Source organism: Globicephala melas, chromosome 4 (genome assembly GCF_963455315.2).
Source record: "Globicephala melas chromosome 4, mGloMel1.2, whole genome shotgun sequence".
Classification (NCBI taxonomy): domain Eukaryota; kingdom Metazoa; phylum Chordata; class Mammalia; order Artiodactyla; family Delphinidae; genus Globicephala; species Globicephala melas.
In genome coordinates, this window is record NC_083317.1 from 77,594,814 (window position 1) to 77,617,868 (window position 23,055).

The following is a 23,055-nucleotide window of genomic DNA, read 5'->3' on the forward strand; positions in this document are numbered from 1 at the left end:
CCTTCTTTTAGCCTTTTTTTTTTACATTTTAGAAATATGTATATATCTATACATTTCAAACTGATCACCACAATAAGTCTAGTTAAAATATGTCACCATACAAAGATATTGCATAGTTATTGACTGTATTCCCCACACTGTACATTTCATAACCATGACTTATTTATTTTGCAACTGGAAGTTTGCATGTCTTAAGCCTCCTCACCTATTTTTTCCTCCCCCACCACCTACCCCTCTGGCCCATTTGTTCTCTGTATCTATAACTCTGTTTTGTTATGTTTGTTCATTTGTTCTGTTTTGTTTTGTTTTGTCTTTAGATTGCACATATAAGTGAAACCATATAGTATTTTTCTTCCTCTTTCTGACTTATTAGCATAATACCTTCTAGGTCTATCCATGTTGTCACAAGTAACAAGATTTCATTCTTTTTTATGGCTGAGGGCTGAGTACTGTTCCATTGTGTGTGCACATATATCACATCTTCTTTATACATTCATCTATTGATGGGCACTTAGGCTGCTTCCATACCTTGGCTATTGTAAATATATTATTTGTCAAGTGACTTATTTGCTACACATTCAATTACCCAAGTTCAACTCAATTCACTTAAAATCAATACAGCATTATTGGGGATTTTTTTCCCATAAGGTTTTATTTTATTGGGCCTCTACCAGAGCAATTTACTTGCATTTTTGTAAACACTGCTCATTTGAATGTCACTTTTATGTGTGCTTCACATTTCAACTGCTGAATATTTCTTTAACTTAATCTTTTATTTGAGAATGGGCAGGCTTTTCCTTTATTACAGTTTACTATCTTGTAGTTTTTTTAAGGATAGGTTCCCTGCTTTCATTCCCACATTCATCTCTACACCTACCTCTACCAATGGCCACTGAACAGCTTTGGCAAATGTCCTAGATCTGGTTTAAGAGGATTGACTGACAAATTCCCACAAATTAACATTTTGCAATTTTCTGAGGTCACCACAGCCTGTTGGTTGCTGGAAAAGAATAGAAGTCTCCTAACTCAGGCTACTAACACAGCTACCACCACCATCACCCCACTTCTAATAAAGAAAAGTGATAAAAAATTCATAGTCCCTCAAGTTTAATCAAATATTATATGTTGCAGGAATATGGTAAGTCTTCTCAGGAATTTGAAGCATATCCAATTCATAATGAGATGGAAATCTTTAAAAGTATTCCCATGCGAGTGTCTTGAATCTCAAACCTATTAAAACATAATCATTTCACAGTAACATTTGATATAGAAAGGAGGCAAGGAATACAACTAATAAAAAGGGATATCATTACTCTAACTATGTAAATTCCTGCCTGGTTCAAAACTATTCTCGATTAGGAGTAAAACTGGCTTTTAAAATACAGAATGTATTTAGAAAGCCAGAGTTTTTGACTTTTAGACTTGGAAGAACATTACCAATTGGAGAAAACTACAAATGGCTTCTGAATGCAGTTATTTATTACCAGCCATGCTCACTGAAGCCTTAAAGGATATCATTTTGTCACTCTTATTTTGCTGCTATTAATATCTTACTTTGAAAAATACTTTCATTCAGATTGTGGATTCCTGTTGGGTGTGTTTCCCACCTTTTCCTTTTGCTTGTCATTTGGAATTAGGAGTGAATATTAAAAGGTAAAGAGGAAAGCAAATGGCCAGCGAAACTATGAGAAATGCTTGAGAGTTGTTTGTTGTTTTCTTAAGAAATAAAATACCTAGCTATTTATTTATAACATGCTAATCAAATAAACATAACCCATTCTTCTCTTCATGTCTTCCAACTGAAATTAAGAACCAATGGATGATAGTGATCTTATTAGCTGTACTATATTAGATTGAGTTAGCCAGGTTTTAAGAGAATTAGCACATTTCCCTACACACCAGGAAACAGATATTTCCTTTCTGTTGTGTTTTGGGGGTCCCTATTCAAGGTCATCTAGATACAAGCCAGACTCTGCATAATAGAAAGCCTTTTGAATGGAGGCAGTTGTGGATTAGACTGTACAGTCATGAAGTCGGGTGGTTTTATCATTATTCTCAGGAGAACTTGCTCTGCACAAGCATGAATGGACTATTCTCTTAATGGAAAAGACTGCCTCTATCTTCATTGTAGAAATCAGAGTCGGGGCAAAATGTAAGAAGCGTTTTCTTTCTGGGACATTAGCCACTTGTGTTTCCTCTGCTCATGCTTGTATGAGATAGAACCCAGAGCTAAAAGGAGCATGAAAACCCCTGCACTTCAGGATCCTCGCCTGTTTGCAAGTGAGAAGAATGGGAACAAAGAAAAAGAGGCAAAATGCTTCTTCAAATTCTTTAGCTTTCATCCTTCTCCTATTTTACCAGTCCCTACAGTATTAGGATTTATAATGTCCAGGTGATAGACTAATTTGTAACTGGGTAGAATACGTTCCTGATCAATGGATGTAAAGGAATGTTGCTTTTATTTCCCCTTTAGTAAAAGTGGCTTGAAAATATTAACAAGGAAAAAGAGCATTGTGGCTTCACTTCTCTGTGTGACCTCCCCACGTACGTGGCAGTTCCTTTCTCTCAACCGGTCCTTAACATAACTGGGATCTGAACTTCCCATCCTGACTCCAGGACACTTCAGGCCATCTAAAGTCCAAAAAGAGACCCCCAAGTTTTTAAATAAGAAAGTAATCTACTCAGCTGGGCATGGGTGGGATGAGATGGCCTATGTCACTTTCAGGAGATGTAGAAAAAGAATACACGGAAGGAAAGAGTGCTATACACTTAGAATCTACTAGTAATTAGTCTAGTGATCACTGGTTAGGAAGCCTTGGCGAGTCACTTACTTTCTTTGGGAAAAGGATTTCTGGTCATGAATGAGGATGATAATGATATCTCTCTAAGAGTGTATGGTGAGATGAGATGCCCTGCGTAACCGTAGTTCTCACTTTGAAGTCTGGACGTTGAGCAGATGAGAGGAACCCACTTCTTGGCTCTTGTTTTTCAGATCACTATGTGCAGGTGCTGGTTTGTCAGCATGAATGCGTGAGGGAACTTGCCACCCGCCCTGGCCGCCTCTCACCAATCGAGAACTTTCTTCCCCTACATTATGACTACCTGCAGTTTGCCTACTATCGAGGTAAAGCGTGGATTATCTGTGAAAAACTTTGGGGGGAAGGGGTGTGGCTCATCACAAGACACATCGAATTTTTGTGGGTTAGTCCTCCACCTTCCTCAGTTGTAATCAAGCTATGGGTGTGTATGCATTTCTGTCTCACCTCACATCACTACAGCTCAGAACAAGAGCAGACGGTGAAACCACAAGTGGGCAAATGTTATGACAATGCCCTGAAAGTTATACTAGATTGATATTTTATGTGATTTTTAAATTTAATTTTTTGACTTAATTTGAAAAGATAATATACTCACAGGTTTAAAGACTAAATATTTAAAAACCTCTCTCTCTTTCTTTTCCCCACAACCCAATTTCACGCCCTAAAATCCACAGTTTCTTATTTACCCTTCCAAAATTTTATACAGAAACAACACACACACACACACACACACACACACACACACACACACTGTCTCTGAATTATTTTATCCTCCTACACATAGAAGATAGCACATTATTTACACTCTTCCTCACATTGTTTTCTTCACTTAACGATACATATCAGATTTTTTTTAGTATGTTGGACCTATGAAATTCCCTTTTGCTTGGTCAAAATGGTCACATTTGGGAAGTTTTATATGGCTCAATCTAGTTGTTTCAGTACATACAGATCTTCCTCATTCATTTTTCTTTATATCTAGATATCACCATACTATAATTTATTTAATGTGTCTCCTTACTGATGAGCATTGTGTTGTTTGTAATATTTTACTATTACAATCAATGATCAAATGAATATTTCCTGTATGTCATTTACATTTGCATGTAAATATCTATAGGATAAATTTCTAGAAGTACAGTTGCTGCATCAATGGTTTATTTGTTTGTAATTTTGCCAGATGTTGCCAATTTGTTCTCCACATGGAGTACACTTTTCATTGCACAGCAACAGAATATATTATCAAAATTTAAATATTCCCAAATCATTACGTGAAAATTGATATCTCAATAAAGTTTTAATTTCCATTTATCTCATTGAGAAAGAAAGAGTGAGCATCTTATGTTTAAAAGCAATTAATAGAATTTGTATTGCTGAAATTGGTCTTAGATATCATGTTTTCAAATTCAGTACAAAAATCAGAATTAACTTCAAAAATTCTACTCTGTATTAAATAATGTAAGTTGGCAGCAAATATCTTCAGGTGGAGCTTTTGATAATTTGTTGAAGACATCTAGCAGCATAGCAGACCGAAGTTAGTACCTTTGGAATACCTGAAATCCTGTCCTTCCTTTCACCTGCAACTATTTCTGCTGCTTCTGCTCAGCCTCACAGCATCTTCCCTCTTTTCTTTTAATTTTTATTTTATATTCTAGTACAGTTGATTGACAATATTGTGTTAGTTTCAGGTGTAAAGCAAAGTGATTCAGTTATACATATACATATATCCATTTTTTTTCAGGTTCTTTCCCCATATTGGTTATTACAGAGTATTGAGTAGGGTTCCCTGTGCTATACAGTAGGTAGCATCTTCCCTCTTACTGATCATTTCATGCTGACTCTCATGGACATGTTGACATATCTTTAAAAAATTTTGTAGACCAACCTAGGCTGACTCTAATGCCGCAACTCCTGGATTTTTCAGTTGGCGAATATGTGAAAGCCTTGGAGTGTGCCAAGGCCTATCTTCTACTCCATCCGGATGACGAGGATGTCAAAGACAACGTGGATTACTATGAGAGTCTGTTGGATGACAGCATTGACCCAGCATCTATCCAGGCCAGAGAGGTGAGACCCATGTTCTGAGAAGAAACTCATTATTCTGCTCAGTGCTCTGGGGAGAGTTGGTAAAAATATAACACTTCTCTTAAAGATAGCTAACAATTTAGTAAAGGTTCTAGGACTCAGTTCTTTGCAACTTTAATTAGTAATGCTAAAAGCGTGTTTTTCGCCTATGTGCTAGCTTGTGAAAATCTACAGAGATAGAGGCATTTTCTGCAGCTGTGAATATTTTTTTAGCTCATTTGTTACTGTCTAAAGAAAATTATTTCCACTTGAACATTAATCATACCTTTTAACTGTTATTTAAATATACTTTTTTTTTTTTTTTCTGTAGGATTTGGCGATGTTTGTGAAGCATCATAAACTGGAATCAGAACTAATAACATCAGCTGCAGAGGGTCTGGGATTTTCATACACTGAGCCGGTAAGAACAAAGAGGAGAGAGGACAAGGTCTTTAAAGGAACTATTCGGTGGACTTCTTATTTATGATTGTATTCCCCAGCCCCTTTTGTTGAAGATTATAATCCCCTGCCTTTTGTAAACAAACACTGGAGGGAGCGGGTGTTTACCCTGTACATGTGATGAACTGTAAAAGACTTTAACAGATTTCCATGTCACTGAGAGCTAAAGTCAGAAGCAAATATACTTGGATAGGAAAGAAATGTTTTGAATATGATATGTTTGCCTCAGGATTGTTTTATTTTCTAATTTCTGTATACAACGTTTTGTATTTTCTTTTAAACATTTCTCTTAAACATTTTAAACAATAAAAAGACTTCAAAAGAACAGAATCAGTCACAATCGTACTACCTATCATGCTGACTACTTTTTTCCACGTGTCCATGTTGTCTTGTTTTTTCTTATTTTGGGGGGCTGCGTTGGATCTTGCTCTGCACAGGCTTTCTGGCTTTCCCTAGTTGTGGCGAGCGGGGGCTATTCTTCGTTGCGGTGCATGTGCTTCTCATTGAGGTGGCTTCTCTTGTTGTGGAACATGGGCTCTAGGCACGCAGGCTTCAGTAGTTACAGCACACAGGCTCAGTTGTTGCGACACACGAGCCCTAGAGCATGTGGGTTTCAGTAACTGCAGAGCGTGAGCTCAGTAGTTGTGGCATGTGGGCTCAGTAGTTTTGACTCATGGGCTCTAGAGTGCAGTCTCAGTAGTTGTGGCACATGGGCTTAGGTGCTCTGCAGCATGTGGGATCTTCCTGGCCCAAGGATCGAACCCATGTCCCCTGCACTGGCAGGTGGATTCTTTTTTTTTTTTTTTAACACCTTTATTGGAGTATAATTGCTTTACAATGGTGTGTTAGTTTCTGCTGTATAACAAAGTGAATCAGCTACACATATACATATATCCCCATATCTCCTCCCTCTTGTGTCTCCCTCCTACCCTCCCTATCCCACCCCTCTAGGTGGACACAAAGCACCGAACTGATCTCCCTGTTCTATGTGGCTGCTTCCCACAAGCTATCCATTTTACATTTGGTAGTGTATATATGTCCATGCCACTCTCTCATTTCGTCCCAGCTTACCCTTCCCCTCCTCATATCCTCAAGTCCACTCTCTACATCTGTGTCTTTATTCCTCTCCTGCCCCTAGGTTCTTCAGAACCAATTTTTTTTTTTTTTTAGATTCCATATATATGTGTTAGCATATGGTATTTGTTTTTCTCTTTCTGACTTACTTCACTCTGTAGGACACACAGACTCTAAGTCCATCCACCTCACTACAAATAACTCAGGTTTGTTTCTTTTTATGGTTGAGTAATATTCCAGTGTATATTTGCGCCACATCTTCTTTATCCATTCACCTGTCAATGGACACTTAGGTTGCTTCCATGTCCTGGCTATTGTAAATAGTGCTGCAATGAACATTGTGGTACATGTCTCTTTTTGAATTATGGTTTTCTCAGGGTATATGCCCAGTAATGAGATTACTGGGTCATATGGTAGTACTATTTTTAGTTTTTTAAGGAACCTCCATACTGTTCCCCATAGTGGCTCTATCAATTTAATTCAAACCAACAGTGCAAGAGGGTTCCCTTTTCTCCACACTCTGTCCAGCATTTATTGCTTGTAGACTTTTGATGATGGCCATTCTGACTGGTGTGAGGTGATACCTCATTGGAGTTTTGATTTGCATTTCTCTAATGATTAGTGATGTTTAGCACCCTTTCATGTGTTTGTTGGCAATCTATATCTTCTTTGGAGAAATGTCTATTTAGGTCTTCTGCCCATTTTTGGATTGGGTTCTTTGTTTTTATGATATTGAGCTGCTTGAGCGGCTTGTATATTTGGGAGATTAATCAATTGTCAGTTGCTTCATTTGCAAATATTTTCTCCCATTCTGAGGGTTGTCTTTTGGTCTTGTTTATGGTTTCCTTTGCTGTGCAAAAGCTTTGAACTTTCATTAGGTCCCATTTGTTTATTTTTGTTTTTATTTCCATTTCTCTAGGAGGTGGGTCAAAAAGGATCTTGCTGTGATTGATATCATAGAGTGTTCTGCCTATGTTTTCCTCTAAGAGTTTGATAGTGTCTGGCCTTACATTTAGGTCTTTAATCCATTTTGAGTTTATTATCATGTATGGTGTTAGGGAGTGTTCTAATTTCATTCTTTTACATGTAGCTGTCCAGTTTTCCCAGCACCACTTATTGAAGAGGCTGTCTTTTTCCATTTTATATTCTTGCCTCCTTTATCAAAGATAAGGTGACCATATGTGTGTGGGTTTATCTCTGGGCTTTCTATCCTGTTCCATTCATCTATATATCTGTTTTTGTGCCAGTACCATACTGTCTTGATTACTGTAGCTTTGTAGTATATATAGTCTGAAGTCAGGAAGCCTGATTCCTCCAGCTCCATTTTTCTTTCTCAAGTTTGCTTTGGCTATTCAGGGTCTTTTTTGTTTCCATACAAATTGTGAAATTTTTTGTTCTAGTTCTGTGAAAAATGCCAGTGGTAGTTTGATAGGGATTGCATTGAATCTGTAGATTGCTTTGGGTAGTAGAGTCATTTTCACAATGTTGATTCTTCCAATCCAAGAACATGGTATATCTCTCCATCTGTTTGTATCATCTTTAATTTCTTTCATCAGTGTCTTGTAGCTTTCTGCATACAGGTCTTTTATCTCCTAAGGTAGGTTTATTCCTAGGTATTTTATTCTTTTTGTTGCAATGGTAAGTTGGGGTGTTTCCTTAATTTCTCTTTCAGATTTTTCATCATTAGTGTAGAGGAATGCAAGAGATTTCTGTGCATTAATTTTGTATCCTGCAATGTTACCAAATTCATTGATTAGCTCTAGTAGTTTTCTGGTGGCATCTTTAGGATTCTCTATGTATAGTATCATGTCATCTGCAGGCAGTGACAGTTTTACTTCTTCTTTTCCAATTTGTGTTCAGTTTGTTTCTTTTTCTTCTCTGATTGCCGTGGCTAAGACTTCCAAAACTATATTGAATAAGAGTGGTGAGAGTGGCCATCCTTGCCTTGTTCCTGATCTTAGAGGAAATGCTTTTAATTTTTCACCATTGAGAATGATGTTTGCTGTGGGTTTGTCATATATGGCCTTTATTATGTTGAGGTAAGTTCCCACTATGCCTACTTTCTGGAGGGTTTTTATCATAAACGGGTGTTGAATTTTGTCAAAAGCTTTTTCTGCATCTATTGTGATTATCATACGGTTTTTATCTTTCAATTTGTTAATATGGTGTATCAGATTGATTGATTTATGTATACTGAAGAATCCTTGCATTCCTGGGATTAACCCCCCTTGATCATGGTGTATGATCCTTTTAATGTGCTGTTGGATTCTATTTGCTAGTATTTTGTTGAGGATTTTTTGCATCTATGTTCATCAGTGATATTGGCCTGTAGTTTTTCTTTTTTTGTGACATCTTTGTCTGGTTTTGGTCTCAGGGTGATGGTGGCCTCGTAGAATGAGTTTGGGAGTGTTCCTCCCTCTGCTGTATTTTGGAAGAGTTTGAGAAGGACAGGTGTTAGCTCTTCTCTAAATGTTTGATAGAATTTTCCTTTGAAACCATCTGGTCCTGGGGTTTTGTTTGTTAGAAGATTTTTAATCACAGTTTCAATTTCAGTGCTTGTGATTGGTCTGTTTATCTTTTCTATTTCTTCCTGGTTCAGTCTCAGAACATTGTGCTTTTCTAAGAATATGTACATTTCTTCCAGGTTGTCCATTTTATTGGTATATAGTTGCTTGTAGTAATCTCTCATGATCCTTTGTATTTGTTCAGTGTCAGTTGTTACTTCTCCTTTTTCATTTCTAATTCTGTTGATTTGAGTCTTCTCCCTTTTTTTCTTGATGAGTCTGGCTAATGGTTTATCAATTTTGTTTATCTTCTCAAAGAACCAGATTTTAGTTGGCAGGTGGATTCTTAACCACTGTGTCACCAGGGAAGTCCCCCATGTTGTCTTTTAAACATTCTTCACGTGAAGACATCCCTTTTGTAGAAGCAGTACCTCTATATATATAGATTTCTATTTTTATTTATTGATTTTTATTTGGGATAGCATAAGCAATTTCTTTATCTTTACAGCTTTCAAAATTATTTTTAGCTACATCTGTAGTTGATGTACAATAAATAAGTTAATCCTCTTCCTGATGTTGAACAATTTGTTTATTTATTTTTTGTTTTTTTGTGCCCTAATGAATGCATTAAGCATTTTTCTTTCGACTGAACTATATCCATAGGATAAATTTCCAGAAGTGGGTTAACTCTGCCATCAAAGGATATGAGAAGGTTTAAAATTTTTGAAATTTTTTTTTTTGGAGAGTTTTCTGGTACCTTCATTATTCCTAACATTTCATAAAAGTTTATGGTTTTACCATGAACTTCTCAGCAATGAGAAATAACATCTTAAACTCATTCATATGCCTAATATATTATGTACAAAATGGTGCACCACTGTTGTTTTAATTTGTATTCCTTTGATTACCAGCAAAAATCAACTTTTCACAAATTATTATTAAGTATTTGTCCTCTCATTTGATTTACCTGGACATGTATTTTATTCATTTATCTGTTCATTGCTATATAAGTTCTTTATATACTGTACATGTTAATAGTTAATATAAAAAGCACTGTTTGTAATATATCCTATTTGTAACACAGTTTTCGTCTCTTTCTTAGTTATGTTATGTTTTTATTGACATATTTTTTAAATTAGGATAATTTTAATGTACGTTTCTAGTGTAACATTTCTAATATGTTTATATCTGGTCTTACTATTTTTGAAAGTTATGTTATCCCAAATGACCCTAGGAAAAACAATCACTTACTTTATGATCCTATACAGCTGAATAACCAGACTGGACTTTTTGTTTATTTGCTTTATTTATAAAAGTGAAAAGAGTCATACTTAATTATCTTCTAAGTGTCTTCTTGCTACCAAATTCTAAATCACTTTCTTGGACAAAAGGATGGATGCCCAGGCTAATTCCATGCTATTTTTTTAATCCACTTTGTCTTAGCCCAAATTGCACCAACCTTGGGCTTCCTTTTTATTAAAATTTAAAAATAAATACTATATTATAGATTTATATAATATGCAAGTTTTCTAATATTTTAGGTCTTTTGAGTGTTTTATCTTCTGTACATGGAATTTTAGTGACAAAATTACTGAGGTTTTTTTTTTTTCTAATTTAAAACAGAATTATTGGATTCAATATGGAGGACGACAGGATGAGAATCAGTAAGTTCTCCATTTAGAATGTTTATTTGTAATGAGAAGAAATACTTAGAATCATATTTATTGTAAAGAACTTGGGCTCTATGAAATAGGCAAAGGGATATAATTAGAAGAGCTCTGAACTGGGAATTAGGAGTTCTGCATTCTGGTCCCAACGCTTCCTCTTATTTCCAAGACACCTTAAATAATTTATCTTCCTCTCTGGGTCTCATGCTTTTCCTCACATCAAGGGGTTGAATCAGGTGATCTCTAATGGCTAAATGTTCTGTGACTCTAAATCAGAGAAAGTTGGATGCTGTTTTTGATTTTTTAATAGGAAAAAAAACAATTAAATTATCTTTTTCATGCTAAATTTTCTTACTGCATTTATTTGAAAGCATCAAGCTCGGAAAGTTTTACAGCAATCTAAAATATTAAGTGTCATGAACTCAATCAGAAATGAAGAAAACGCAATTTTTAAAATGATAGATGTCAAAAGTCAGTTTACATGTTCTGAGCATTTCAAGGAGTCATAGAATTTTGGAGTCACACGTTTGAGATTGTCCACTGAAAAAAATATGCACTCTAAAATTGAGAGTTATGGTTTTTTTTGTGTGTGTGTGGTACGCGGGCCTCTCACTGTTGTGGTCTCTCCCGTTGCGGAGCACAGGCTCCAGACGCACAGGCTCAGCGGCCATGGCTCACGGGCTTAGCTGCTCCGCTGCATGTGGGATCTTCCCGGACCGGGTCACAAACCCGTGTCCCCTGCATCGGCAGGCGGACTCTCAACCACTGCGCCACCAGGGAAGCCCAGGAGTTATGCTTTATTCAGTGGATTTTCTGAGGACTTCAAGCCCAGGAGATAGCCTCTCAGATGGCTCTGAGGGACTGCTCCCAAGAGTTAAGGGAGGAGCCAGGATGTATATGAGTTTTGTAACAAAAAGCGGACAGTCAGAATAGCAAAAGATTACTGTTAATTAAAGAAAACAAGACATCCCTAGTTAATTTAGCGTTTACGCTTTTCTATGTATGGGAAGATTTCAAGAGCCTGGGCTCATTGAAATCATTCCTTTGATATGCACCTCAGCTCTCTGGGGCCAGTGTCCTGTGTTTTCCCATCCTGAGTCCCCTCAGGGTGCACCATTGCGGGGAGGCTGCGGTGCCTGACTGCTTGATAGTGTGTATCCTGTTTCCATCCTCAGTTCCTTCAGGGCTCACCATCAGGGGAGGCTGTAGTGGCTGATGGCTTGATGGTCGCAACATCCTTCATTTACTGATATGGCAGGCGACATTCTTAGTCCACAAGATCTTGAGGTCCAGGTTATTATCAAAATCAGAAACTGAGGCCCTGACAAGGCAAAGGACTCAGTGTCTCACCATGAAGGACTGGCAGATCCAGACCTTCTTATTCAAAATCTTGTGGTCTTTCACTGAGCTTCAAGGGCTCAACCCCTGGGTGACCTCAAATTATTGCAAGAGATCCAAGAATGTATAAGCATATTTGGATTTGCTCAATTTGTATATATTGAAAGGGCATCATGCTATTGTGTGTGTTCACAAGGTTTGACACAAACTCATGTCTTCTATCTTGGAATAGTCGAGAACCACTACACTCGGACATGATTTATTTCAATTCAACCATCTTTCAGTGATGCGCTCTATATTCAAGACATATAATACAACACTCTGAGCATTGTAAACATGCACGTGACCATTGTTTCATGCTCTGTTGGTACTCAAAGTCTAATCTCAAGGGGTTTACATTATGGATACAATGAACTGTAATAAAGGTTGCTAAGAAGATTTAGAGAAGTGAAATAGAGCACACTCATTGGGAAAATAGAGAAGAGCTTCATGGAGGCAATGGCATCTAATTTGATCTTGAAAGATGTGGACTTGTGAACCACAAAACTGTACAATATGAAGTCATAGACTACCTGAGTAAGGTATCCTTTGCCCTTGAACATCTTTATTCTATGGGATATTGCTATTTCAACTTTTTTTTTTGAATGGGCAGGGTCCCTTCAGGAGTGAATGTGGAGGGGGCAGAAGTTCACGGACTATCAGCGCAGAAAAAGTCATCACCCAAGATAGACCGAGACCTAAGAGAGGGTAAGTATTGTTGCACTTTCACTCTCTTAGAAGGAGGGGAAGGGGAGGCTGGGACTTGGCCAGTTCTTACCCGGATCAGGGCAGAACCCATTTTCATTGAAAAATAAAGAACAGGACTAAACTACTCCAGTTCATAAAATTCTGCAAGCAAGTCTCAAAAACAAGAATGTCTCAGTCGTGTATATCACTACTTTTGGTTTTCAACAAAAGCGCTACCAAATTCACTCACAGGAGTCCTATGAGCTAGGCAGGGACTATATGATCATTGCCGTCCTCAGCTGAGTACCTGAGGCTTGGAGAAGTTACCTGGCTTACTTCTCTCACATTGGAGGGGAGTGCTAGAGAGCATGGAATAGACTGTGTATCGGGGGAACTTGAAGAGACAGGTCACGTGGGATATTAGTTAACTTAAGATCCTTGAGGCACATATCTGATCAAGGCTTTGAGAAATCAGTAGAATTTAGATTAGATTGACAGAAGTGTGGAGGGAGCCATTCAAGTGGATGAAACAAAGGACACAAAAGGCTCAGAGATGGAGACAGCAGGATATTAGATGCCTGTTTACATAACCTCAGAATGACTGGAGCCACAGGTAGAGTGTTGCCAAACGTAGGTTTTAAATAGAGCCAAACATTGTTGTAATCATAACTTATTAGCAAGTGTAGTACTAACAACAGTAGTAATCCTTAACAATTATTATTACTTCTATATGTTTTACAATTTTCCCAGCATATTAATACACAGTTCATTTTAATACTGGCAGCATCTCCTGTGAGACAAGTGTCCCCCACTTCACAGGTAAGAAAACTGAGGCTCACAGAGATGTAGTGACCTATCCAAAGCCTCAGAGCTTGTAATAGGTTAAGCAGGCTTTTGAATCCAAATCCCATTTTCTGTTCTTCACCTGATGATGGAACATAGAAGTGTCTAGATATCTGAAATGTATCCCCTATTGATTAAATAATTGCAAGATAAGAAGACGTTTTTCAAAAACCTGCATTGAGAATAAGTACAGTCCCCCTTTCCCCAACAGGAGAGATGTCAGCACATTCCTCTAGTTGATTTGAAAACTTCTGGCTGTCTGCAGCTCTCACATTTCCCAGCCCTTTCCTTCCTCAGCTTCCAAGTCAGTTTGAGGCAGTAAACGGGATAATATGCTCATCTAATCTGACCTGGACCTCAGTTTGTAGTCACCAAGCCCAAGCTATTTTACGAGTGCCAGAGAGCTTCGTGGTCAGCCAGAGTTCACGTTGCTTTTTAAGCTGAGAAATCACCCAGGAAGTACATGCCAGTAAGCTGCACTTTGCTGTAAACGTTTGGGAAGCCCCAGGACAGTTGCCACATTTCAAAGCATTTTTTTCCTGGCTACCAGGGGATCTGATGCCCAGCAACTGACTAAGAAGGCTAATGGGAAGAGTAGAACAGAAAACTACCCAAGATGGAGAAAGGTCATGATTGACTGGGTGGCCAAACTCTATCATTTCTGCCATTGAATGGGCTAATGAATCATAGGATGTTCCCTGGGAACCTACTGGAAAGCCTTCTGTGCAGTCACTAGAGATCAAAATATGGTCTAAATAAAGAACAGTGGTAGACAAGAGGCAAAGTTCCCAATGAGAAAACACTTTCAACATCTTAGTTTGACTGAAAGCAGATGTCAGGGAGGCAAGAAAGGATGCGTGCTTCCAGATAGAATATATTTCAGCTTTTCTCATTTTCCACAAAGAGATTGTCATCTACTCTGGTTACCTAACAGTATTTAGTAGTATTCATACTGGATGTCTCCCGAGCATTAAGATGGGAGTGACTCAGGGCTACTGCACCCCAGAGCGACTCCAGCCCTTGGAATATGCATGTCATCTTATTAAAAACATCTGTCACTTATCCATTCTTCTTTCAACCACCAGTTTTCCAAAAGCCCTGCTCGAGAATAATCCCAGAGTCAGCGGGGGTAGAGTAGAAATAACTTTGAACTTGGAGTCAGGAAGCCTATCTTAGTCTGATGTTCTCCAGAGTGATGGGTAACTAGAGACTCACTCTCTCTGACCCTTATGGTCCTTTACCTGTAACAGAAGGATAGCAACTCTTTGGAGAGGACGAATATGAAAGTCTTTTGTAAACTGTAAAGGGCGGTGCTCATATAAGGGCTTGTTAGCACATTCCCGTCGTAACTTATATGACCTTGTCGTATTTATGGTAAAATATATCTTCTTGCCATGAGCCATAGGCAGTGAACACAAAAGAGCATTTTCCTGTAAGATTCCTCTTTATTGCAAATGGAGAGTCAGAGCCAGGCACATACTTTATGAATGAGAGAAGAATTAAGTTGTTTAACTAAATCTCCTTAGGCTGTGGTTACGAGTTGGCTGAAGCTGTCAAATCAGATCCCAGGAACCACAACTTATTGGACTACATTTTTATTTTTATTTTAATGTTTTTCTCTGTCTGTTGTGCTACTAGTCATTTATAGGCTGGTAGACTTGCATTTTTGAATGGCAGGATTTATTTTTCCTTCTACATTTTTGTTTTCCTTTTGGTTAGTGGGTAGGTAGTTGCCTGTTTTTTGTTAAATGGATGTGTGGGAAACCTCTGTATGAAACTCTGTGCTTAGTGGTGGTTGTGCGAGCTGCATGAAAGGCAGACGCCTATACAGATTCTGCCCACACCTGTTAGAATTTAGGTATTTTAGACTCTGTGTTGAACTCTGTCCCTTCACCTGATCTTTGTATATTGCTTACGCCATGGTTGGAGAAATTGTCAATATCCCAGTAGCTCTCTTTTAAATATAATCCATTATGCCATATGCTTATTAAGATGTCTCATTCGAACTTAACACAATATACCAGGCACATTTTAACAATTCAAACATGATCATCATAATAATGGAAAATACTTATACAGAGCTTAAGCATGGTAGGCATTTTTCTGAATGTTCTAAAATAACTTTTGAAGTCATGTTTTGAAAATAAACTAATATATTTAAAGTGATACGCTCTCAATATAGAAAATGACAAAAACATGGCAAAGTACAAACCAACCTAGTCCACTAACCCCTTGATCTGTCTTCCGTTTCTATTCGAATTTTATACTAGAAAATTCTTTCCAGTGAACGTGCAAGTATCTTGTCTTTCTTGTTGAAGGAACGTCTCTCTCTGTGTTTCTGAATGGAAATGGAATATGCCATTCACTTTGGAATGTTTGAGGGACGGTCTCAATGTAAACTATATAGATTAGAGCAACCTTTCCCAGACAAACTGTTTTTTGTTAAGAGGTCCATTCCACGCTGTGAAAAAATTTAGCACAAATACCTTTGTATTTGTGCTACAATAACATACACTTACTATCTCACAGTTTCTGTGGGTCAGGACTATGGGGGTAGCTTAGCTGGGTGCATTGCTTCAGGGTCTGTCACAAGGCTCCATCAGGTGATGATCAGGGCTGACGTCTCCTCTAAAGCTGGGAAACTATCTTCTTCCAAGCTCAGATGACAGAATTCAATTCCTGAAAGCTGTTCTCAGTTTCCTGTTGACTGTTGGCTGGAGGATGCCCTCAATTCCTTGCCGTGTGAGCCTGTCCAATACAGCCACTTGTTTCATCAGACTATAAGCTGAGAAAGCAACAGACTGAGTCAACCAGCAACATAGGAGTTGCAATGTTATGTAACCAATCAAAGACGTGATATCCCATCACCTTTGCCATATTCTATTAGTTAGAGGCAAGCTGCGGGCCCCACCCACACTTGAGGGAAGCAAAGTACACAAACCTATGAGTACCAGGAGGCTGTGACCATTAGGGGCCAACCTAGAGTCTCTCTGCCATAGGAAGGAAGGAGGGAGGATGGGAGGGTGGGAGGGAGGGAGGAAAGAAGGGGAAGAGGGGAAAGAAGGAAATGAGGGAAGGAGGGAGGAAACAGGGAGGGAGGCAGGGAGGGAGGATGGGAGGGTGGGAGGGAGGGAGGGAGGGAGGGAAGGAGGAAAGAAGGGGAAGAAGAGAAGGAAGGAATGAGGGAAGGAGGGAGGAAACAGGGAGGGAGGAAGGGAGGGAGGAAAGAGGGAAGGAAGAAAGGGTGGGTATTGTGTTAATTTAAGGGTGAGAACGGCTGCATATTATATTGATATTTAGGAGATTCATAATGCCTGTTCACATATTAAAAGTTCCAAGAAGTCCTCTTAAATTTTGTTTACTCCAGTACTTCCCAAACATATTTGATCTATAAACTCTTTTTTCATTAAAAACTTTTCTGTAGAACACAGTTTGAAAAACATTGAATTGTAGGAGATATATAGATATAGATAGATATAGATATTTATGTATGTATTTTCTGTTCATCCAAAAGATTGATACTAAAACTGGGAGCTTGTGGATATATTCCTGGAATCCAAGAAATTCTGTATTTATAAATGTTGATGGCCATTTAAAAAATTAAGAGGAAAAAAATAATAATAAGAGGGGCAACTAGTGGGTCATCTGAATAACCCCTTATAGCCAAGGACTGCCATGAGATTTCATACCTCAGTGGGTATGGATGCAGTTACCATCACATTGGCATCGGTTAATAACACTTCAATGATCAAAGACTAATAAGAATTGAAGTAGGACAAACTTATGAATAATGTATTAAGACCAGATGAAGGCTAAAATTCATTATGGTCCACTAAGATTCCACAGTAGTTTCAACAGAGAAAACTTGTCGTAGAATGAGTCATCACACACCAAAAGCACTCTGAGGAATGCTGGCTCAGAAGAACCAGGGCCAGATCACTCATTAGACTATTCATGTGGAGCATTGCTTTTTAGTTTCCACAAAATAACATTAACCATTTTATTAATATTGTTAATTTGAATTTAGCTGGTTTTATGGTCTTGCTTTTATTTAATCTTGTAAATTGGTTTGGGTATGATAGTTGTATGAAGCTATAAAAATAAATACTGTACCTACAGTTTTATGATTGCAAACATGGAAGTAAAACTGCAGTACAAATAATTCACTGAAGCTTCTTAGGGAACTTTTGCTTTAACAGATAACCATACATTACTCAAGATTGAGAAACACTGTCCCATTATTTTAATATTCCATTAATCATGGGCTGTACTAACTCTTTTATCCCAACTGGATTAATAACATTCAGTGCCATTCCCTAGTTTGACTAATCTGTTTTAAAGCCAAAGAGTAGACATCAATTTCAGTTGTCTCCTTCTCCTTCAATGATGTGTTTTAGACCAGTGCGCTGGTGACCATTGCCCAACTGGGGGGGGATGGGAGGAGCCCTCCTCACCCCCGTGCCCTCCATGGTGAGCTGCCCTTGTTGACAGGCATCAGGTCCCTTAGGAGGAATATTATAAAGAGGAGAAAAACAAGTTTTACTTTTCTATTCAGTTTTCTGCTTCAAGGTGTTTGTACTTTGGTAGATTGGAAGATTTCCTCACCATCAGAGGCTTTGTCCGTCAGTCCTATTCTCTATGAGGAAAGAACCATGTCAGGTCTAGATTTTGTAATTTCGCCACCAAAACATAGCCCCAAAGCATCATGCTTTGAAGAGCCAATATGGAGCTAATTTTATGAAGTTGTAAGCTCTGTCCAGTGAGGGAGAAGGTGCCTACAGGAAACTCTCCTGTGGGGGAGAGAGCAGAGAAAAAGAGATATTCCAAAAGTCAGACCATCCAGAGTCAGTAGGTGGTGGAAAGAAGACTGGAAAGGAGTCAGGTGACTTGGTTATGACTGTCCTGATGGGCATTTATTCCCTGAGTTACTTGGTGAAGGTTTTGCTCTAGATACCGGTGGAACTGAGGACACAAACATGTCGTCAAATAATTTATTTCTCTCTTTGTTTCTTTCTTTTTTTCCAATTGTTTGGTTGTCCTGCTATCTCTTTAAAAAGTCTTTACCTACCCTGAGGTCATGTCATCCAGTAATTGCATGAGATGTTGTGGCAGAGGTAGGAACCCAGGGCTGTGGAGAAGGGAGGGGCCCACTGCTGAGAAAATTCTGGAAAGTCTTCAGCGAGAAGAATCCTATGAGGTGCCCAGTCTGTTTTGCAGGATCATCCCTGGAATCAAGTGGAAAAAAAAATAGCTTATCAATCCCCAAATCCTATACAAATGTAATATATTAATTACGACATCATGGGGAAACCTGGTAGCCAGACATCTGCTTTTTTCTTGAATCCATATTGCATTTCTCAGGCTTCCAGATTTGTAATTTGTCTTTGCGTTCCTAAATATTCGTGAGGAAACTGACTCCTGAACTGCACATTGAAAGCTGTTGGGTGTTCTGTGCTTCCCGCCTTGGGGACAGAGGTAACAAGGACAACCATGTGTTTTGTCCCTGCAGGTGGCCCTCTGCTCTATGAGAACATCACATTCGTCTACAACTCCGAGCAGCTGAACGGGACTCAGCGCGTCCTCCTGGATAACGTCCTGTCAGAAGAACAGTGCCGGGAGCTGCACAGCGTGGCTAGTGTGAGGACCGGCAGCCCTGCTGTGCTGATCTGGCCTGAGCATGAAAGAGCTTTGGTCCCGGACTTACTTGGAGCCAGGAAACCAGGCCTGAAACGTTACTTTCTTTAGGAGAAGGACATTGATTGTGGAAGCACTTTCATAGCCTTTGGGTTGGGGTGATTGTAGTTTTGTCCAGCTCTGGACATAGCTCTTGGGTCTGGAAGAGCTAGAGGCTTCATTCCTAGGACAACTGTATCCAGCATGTGCCCTGCCTATCATATAAAGTCGCTGGGAAAAGTCTCTTTATTTTTATCAATAATTAATCAATATATTAATTATTTATGTTCTACTTATTTCTACAGAAAGCAGTGGCACCATTTTATAATGAAAATGCGGGGTGAAAGTTAAATAAAGATGCCTCTTTTGGTTGGAAGAATTAATGATACCGGAATCCTAGAATAAAATGGAGACGGTTCTGAGTATTGACTTTGGTTCTCAGCTTTCTGGCAGTCAAGGCAGAAAGGGAGATGGGATGAATTCGTTATCCTCATTAGTAAAGCACCTTGTATTTTGCTTCTAGGGAATCATGCTTGTTGGTGATGGATACAGAGGAAAAACTTCACCCCATACACCCAATGAAAAGTTTGAAGGTGCAACCGTCCTGAGAGCACTCAAAGTAAAACTTAACTTCTTTTGGATTTGAATTCCTAAGGGTCAACCCAGGATCTTCTGGGAATGGCAGATACAGGGAAGAGAAAGGTTTAAGATATAGACCTATCAGCTCATTGAAGGGAGCAAGTATGAAATGGCACCTTCATTGTTTTTAATCACTCCTTCATTCCTCCATTCGGTCATCAATTGATCAAACTCTATTTCCTAGATTGGCATCTGACAAATAATACACAACCCCCTTGTCCTCAAGTAACTCAAGGTCCAATGGTGAAAACGTACTCAAAAAAGTTATCAGTCTGTACTGCGAGAGGTGTTTTTGTAGAAGAGTGACGAAAGTGTTCTGAGAGGAGAGGAGAGGGATAATTAGCTCTCAACTTTCCCTCATATTCCTAAACCAAATCCGCAAGTCTGTAGTAGTATTCCCACGAGCCAACAGAGAGATGAGCATCCTATATTGGCTTAATAAAACCTAGCATCTGTTTTCCTCCAGCCTTCCAATCCACCCAGTGGTTTCTAATATTCTTCTTTTTCTTCAGTTTGGTTATGAAGGCCGAGTCTCCCTGAAGAGTGCCCGTCTGTTTTATGACATCAGCGAGAAGGCTCGAAAGATTGTCGAATCCTATTTCATGCTGAACTCAACCCTGTATTTTTCCTATACACACATGGTCTGCCGCACAGCCCTGTCTGGTGAGATTCCAGAATCTGAACATGTTCCCTTTTACCCACAGTGAAATGAGAAAGAAAACAATGCAGAACAAAGCTCTATGAACATGTCAGACTAACGGTTCAGAAGAGTTCTACATTTCTAAAACAAAAGAAGCTTACTCACTCTGATTTTTCCCTTCCCTCTTTTTCTACTTTGCTGGTTCCCTAAAGTATTAGAAGACCATCACGCTGCCTATTTTCCCTTTCAAATCCATTTCTTCTGCTTGCTACAATCACACAGAAAAATCCCTTTCTGCTCTAGGTTTCACTTTTCAGGGTTCAAGAACCTGGAAATTACAGTCACCATTATGCCCACCAGCATTGAGGGGAAGCATAGAAGATAAAAAGGATTGTTGAAAGAAATGTTTTCAAAAGGCAGAGACCTCCTCACTCCCTGGCGTCACTATTTTTTTCTCTACATCTTCTGTTCTATACCCTCCTGAGGAGGAGGGGGGGAGAGAATGTCACAGAAGTAGACTTTTCCACTTGTGAACCTTCAGCTGCATCAAATCGTTTCTTTTCTTAATTTTTTTTTTTTTTTTTTTGTGGTACACGGGCCTCTCACTGCCGTGGCCTCCCCCGTTGCGGAGCACAGGCTCCGGACGCGCAGGCCCAGCGGCCGTGGGTCACGGGCCCAGCCGCTCCGCGGCATGCGGGATCTTCCCGGACCGGGGCACGAACCCGCGTCCCCTGCATCGGCAGGTGGACTCTCAACCACTGCACCACCAGGGAAGCCCAAATCTTTTCTTTTTGACGTTTGCATTTTATCCTCATCCTTTGACTGCCCCACACAAAGTACAGCCCATGAAATGCATGGAATTTCTGCATGTATATTTATATCGGAGAACTTTTATAGCTGAAGAGACAGGTGTGACTTGCCTACAGTTTTTTACATCAAGTTCATATCGAAGCAGGACCAGAGTCTCTTCACGGTGCTTGCCCAGCATTCTTTAGCCTGCTCTGAGTTCTGATCCTCAAATTTGCAAGGGGCACCAGCCACAGGAGAAGACAGATTGCCAGCTTTGCTCTTGGAGGTTACGGCATTCAATTTCTCATGCTTCCCTGTTCCCTTTTCTGGCAGGTCAACAGGATAGAAGAAATGACCTGAGTCATCCCATCCATGCTGACAACTGCCTGTTGGATCCAGAGGCCAATGAATGCTGGAAGGAGCCTCCTGCTTACACATTCCGGGACTACAGGTACCGCCAGCATCTGATTCAGAACCAAGCTTTTGCCCAACAGTTATCAAAACCCCATGGAAACTAGAAAGCTGATCTGTTTTGCTTGTCATCACATTCATCTCAATGAAGCAGAAATGCTCAAATAATCTTCTGAAGCGGCTGCCACAACTGAGAAGTGATTTCAGCATATCATATTTTTATCTTAAAAATCCCTGCACGATTTGTTGCATCTTATTCCACAGAATGCCCATTTTGTTTTAATGTAAAAAGTAAAGTTTATGGTTTTTTTTCTCACTTGGCTTTTATTTAAACATATTCCTTGTGGTATATGTATTAATATCTCAGTCTGAGAACACAGGGTGTGCGTCTCAGCAGGCATAAGGGATCACAGCACATCATTTATCTATGTCTGCATTTTGTAAGTAAGAAACTGAAAACTCAGGACAAAAAAGTTTTGTCTTATTGAATGATGTTTTACTGTGTAAAGAGTCAGTTGTAGTCATCATGTATATAACGTGTTAATTATTACTACACTGTGCTCTATACAAACATGTTTATTGAGCGCCCCCTATCTGCAAGACTTGGATACACCCCTTAGATCTCTCCAGCTACTTACGGAAAAAATACATCCTTTTGACTTACTAGTATAAAAGGAAAGAACAGAGTTTTAGATTCTGTGGGCGAGATCAAAGGGCTAGATTAAACCTAGCTAGATTTTATTCGGAGGAGGTGAAATGATAGATGAAGTTTGACGTATAATTAAAACTTTAACCTGAGTGGAATAAATAAATACTTCAGGGTTATGACCCTACATCTGATCTTACTCTTGAAGGTTAGGAGGGTCGATCATTTTAACGTTTAGTTCAGAGGAAACTTACTAATCAGGCTGGTCAGTTCATGCCCAGTCTGCAGTATTCTGCGGTGATGTTGTGTAGTCATATAAGAGTACAAATTGCTTCCCTTTCTTCTTACAGTGCTCTCCTATATATGAATGATGACTTTGAAGGAGGCGAATTCATATTCACTGAGATGGATGCCAAAACTGTGACCGTAAGCAAGCCTATTCTTGCAAATTTATCTAGCATTTTTTGTCTCAATTTTGCCATTTTCCAAAGACTGCTGGATTTCAAATATTTCTGAGCTTGAGAATTCATGAGGTGGAGAGAGATCCAGTAAATGTATACATTATAAAATGTTAGAAATGGAATCATCAATAAAAATCTTCTTTTCCTTTTTACAGATGGGTAATTTAAAGAATATATATTAAGGATCATATAGTTAGTTTGCGTTAGACTTAGAATTAGAACCTAGGTCTTCTGATTCTTTGCCAAGTAATCTGATGGGAACCTAAAAACACCTATTCTTAAATCACCCACGACTATGACAA

At 39.0% G+C, this 23,055-nt stretch overlaps 1 protein-coding gene across 1 annotated transcript in view; it reads left to right on the top strand.

The window, feature by feature from the left end:
* P3H2 (prolyl 3-hydroxylase 2) overlaps positions 1-23,055 on the top strand; it is a 159,517-nt gene that overhangs the window by 126,180 nt on the left and 10,282 nt on the right. Inside the window, exons 4-13 of the mRNA XM_030860839.3 lie at positions 2,993-3,124; positions 4,744-4,886; positions 5,215-5,304; positions 10,544-10,584; positions 12,578-12,672; positions 19,004-19,131; positions 19,691-19,786; positions 20,319-20,469; positions 21,569-21,686; positions 22,643-22,718. Of these exons, the coding sequence (XP_030716699.1) occupies positions 2,993-3,124; positions 4,744-4,886; positions 5,215-5,304; positions 10,544-10,584; positions 12,578-12,672; positions 19,004-19,131; positions 19,691-19,786; positions 20,319-20,469; positions 21,569-21,686; positions 22,643-22,718 (1,070 nt within the window). The remainder of the gene's footprint in view (positions 1-2,992; positions 3,125-4,743; positions 4,887-5,214; positions 5,305-10,543; positions 10,585-12,577; positions 12,673-19,003; positions 19,132-19,690; positions 19,787-20,318; positions 20,470-21,568; positions 21,687-22,642; positions 22,719-23,055) is intronic.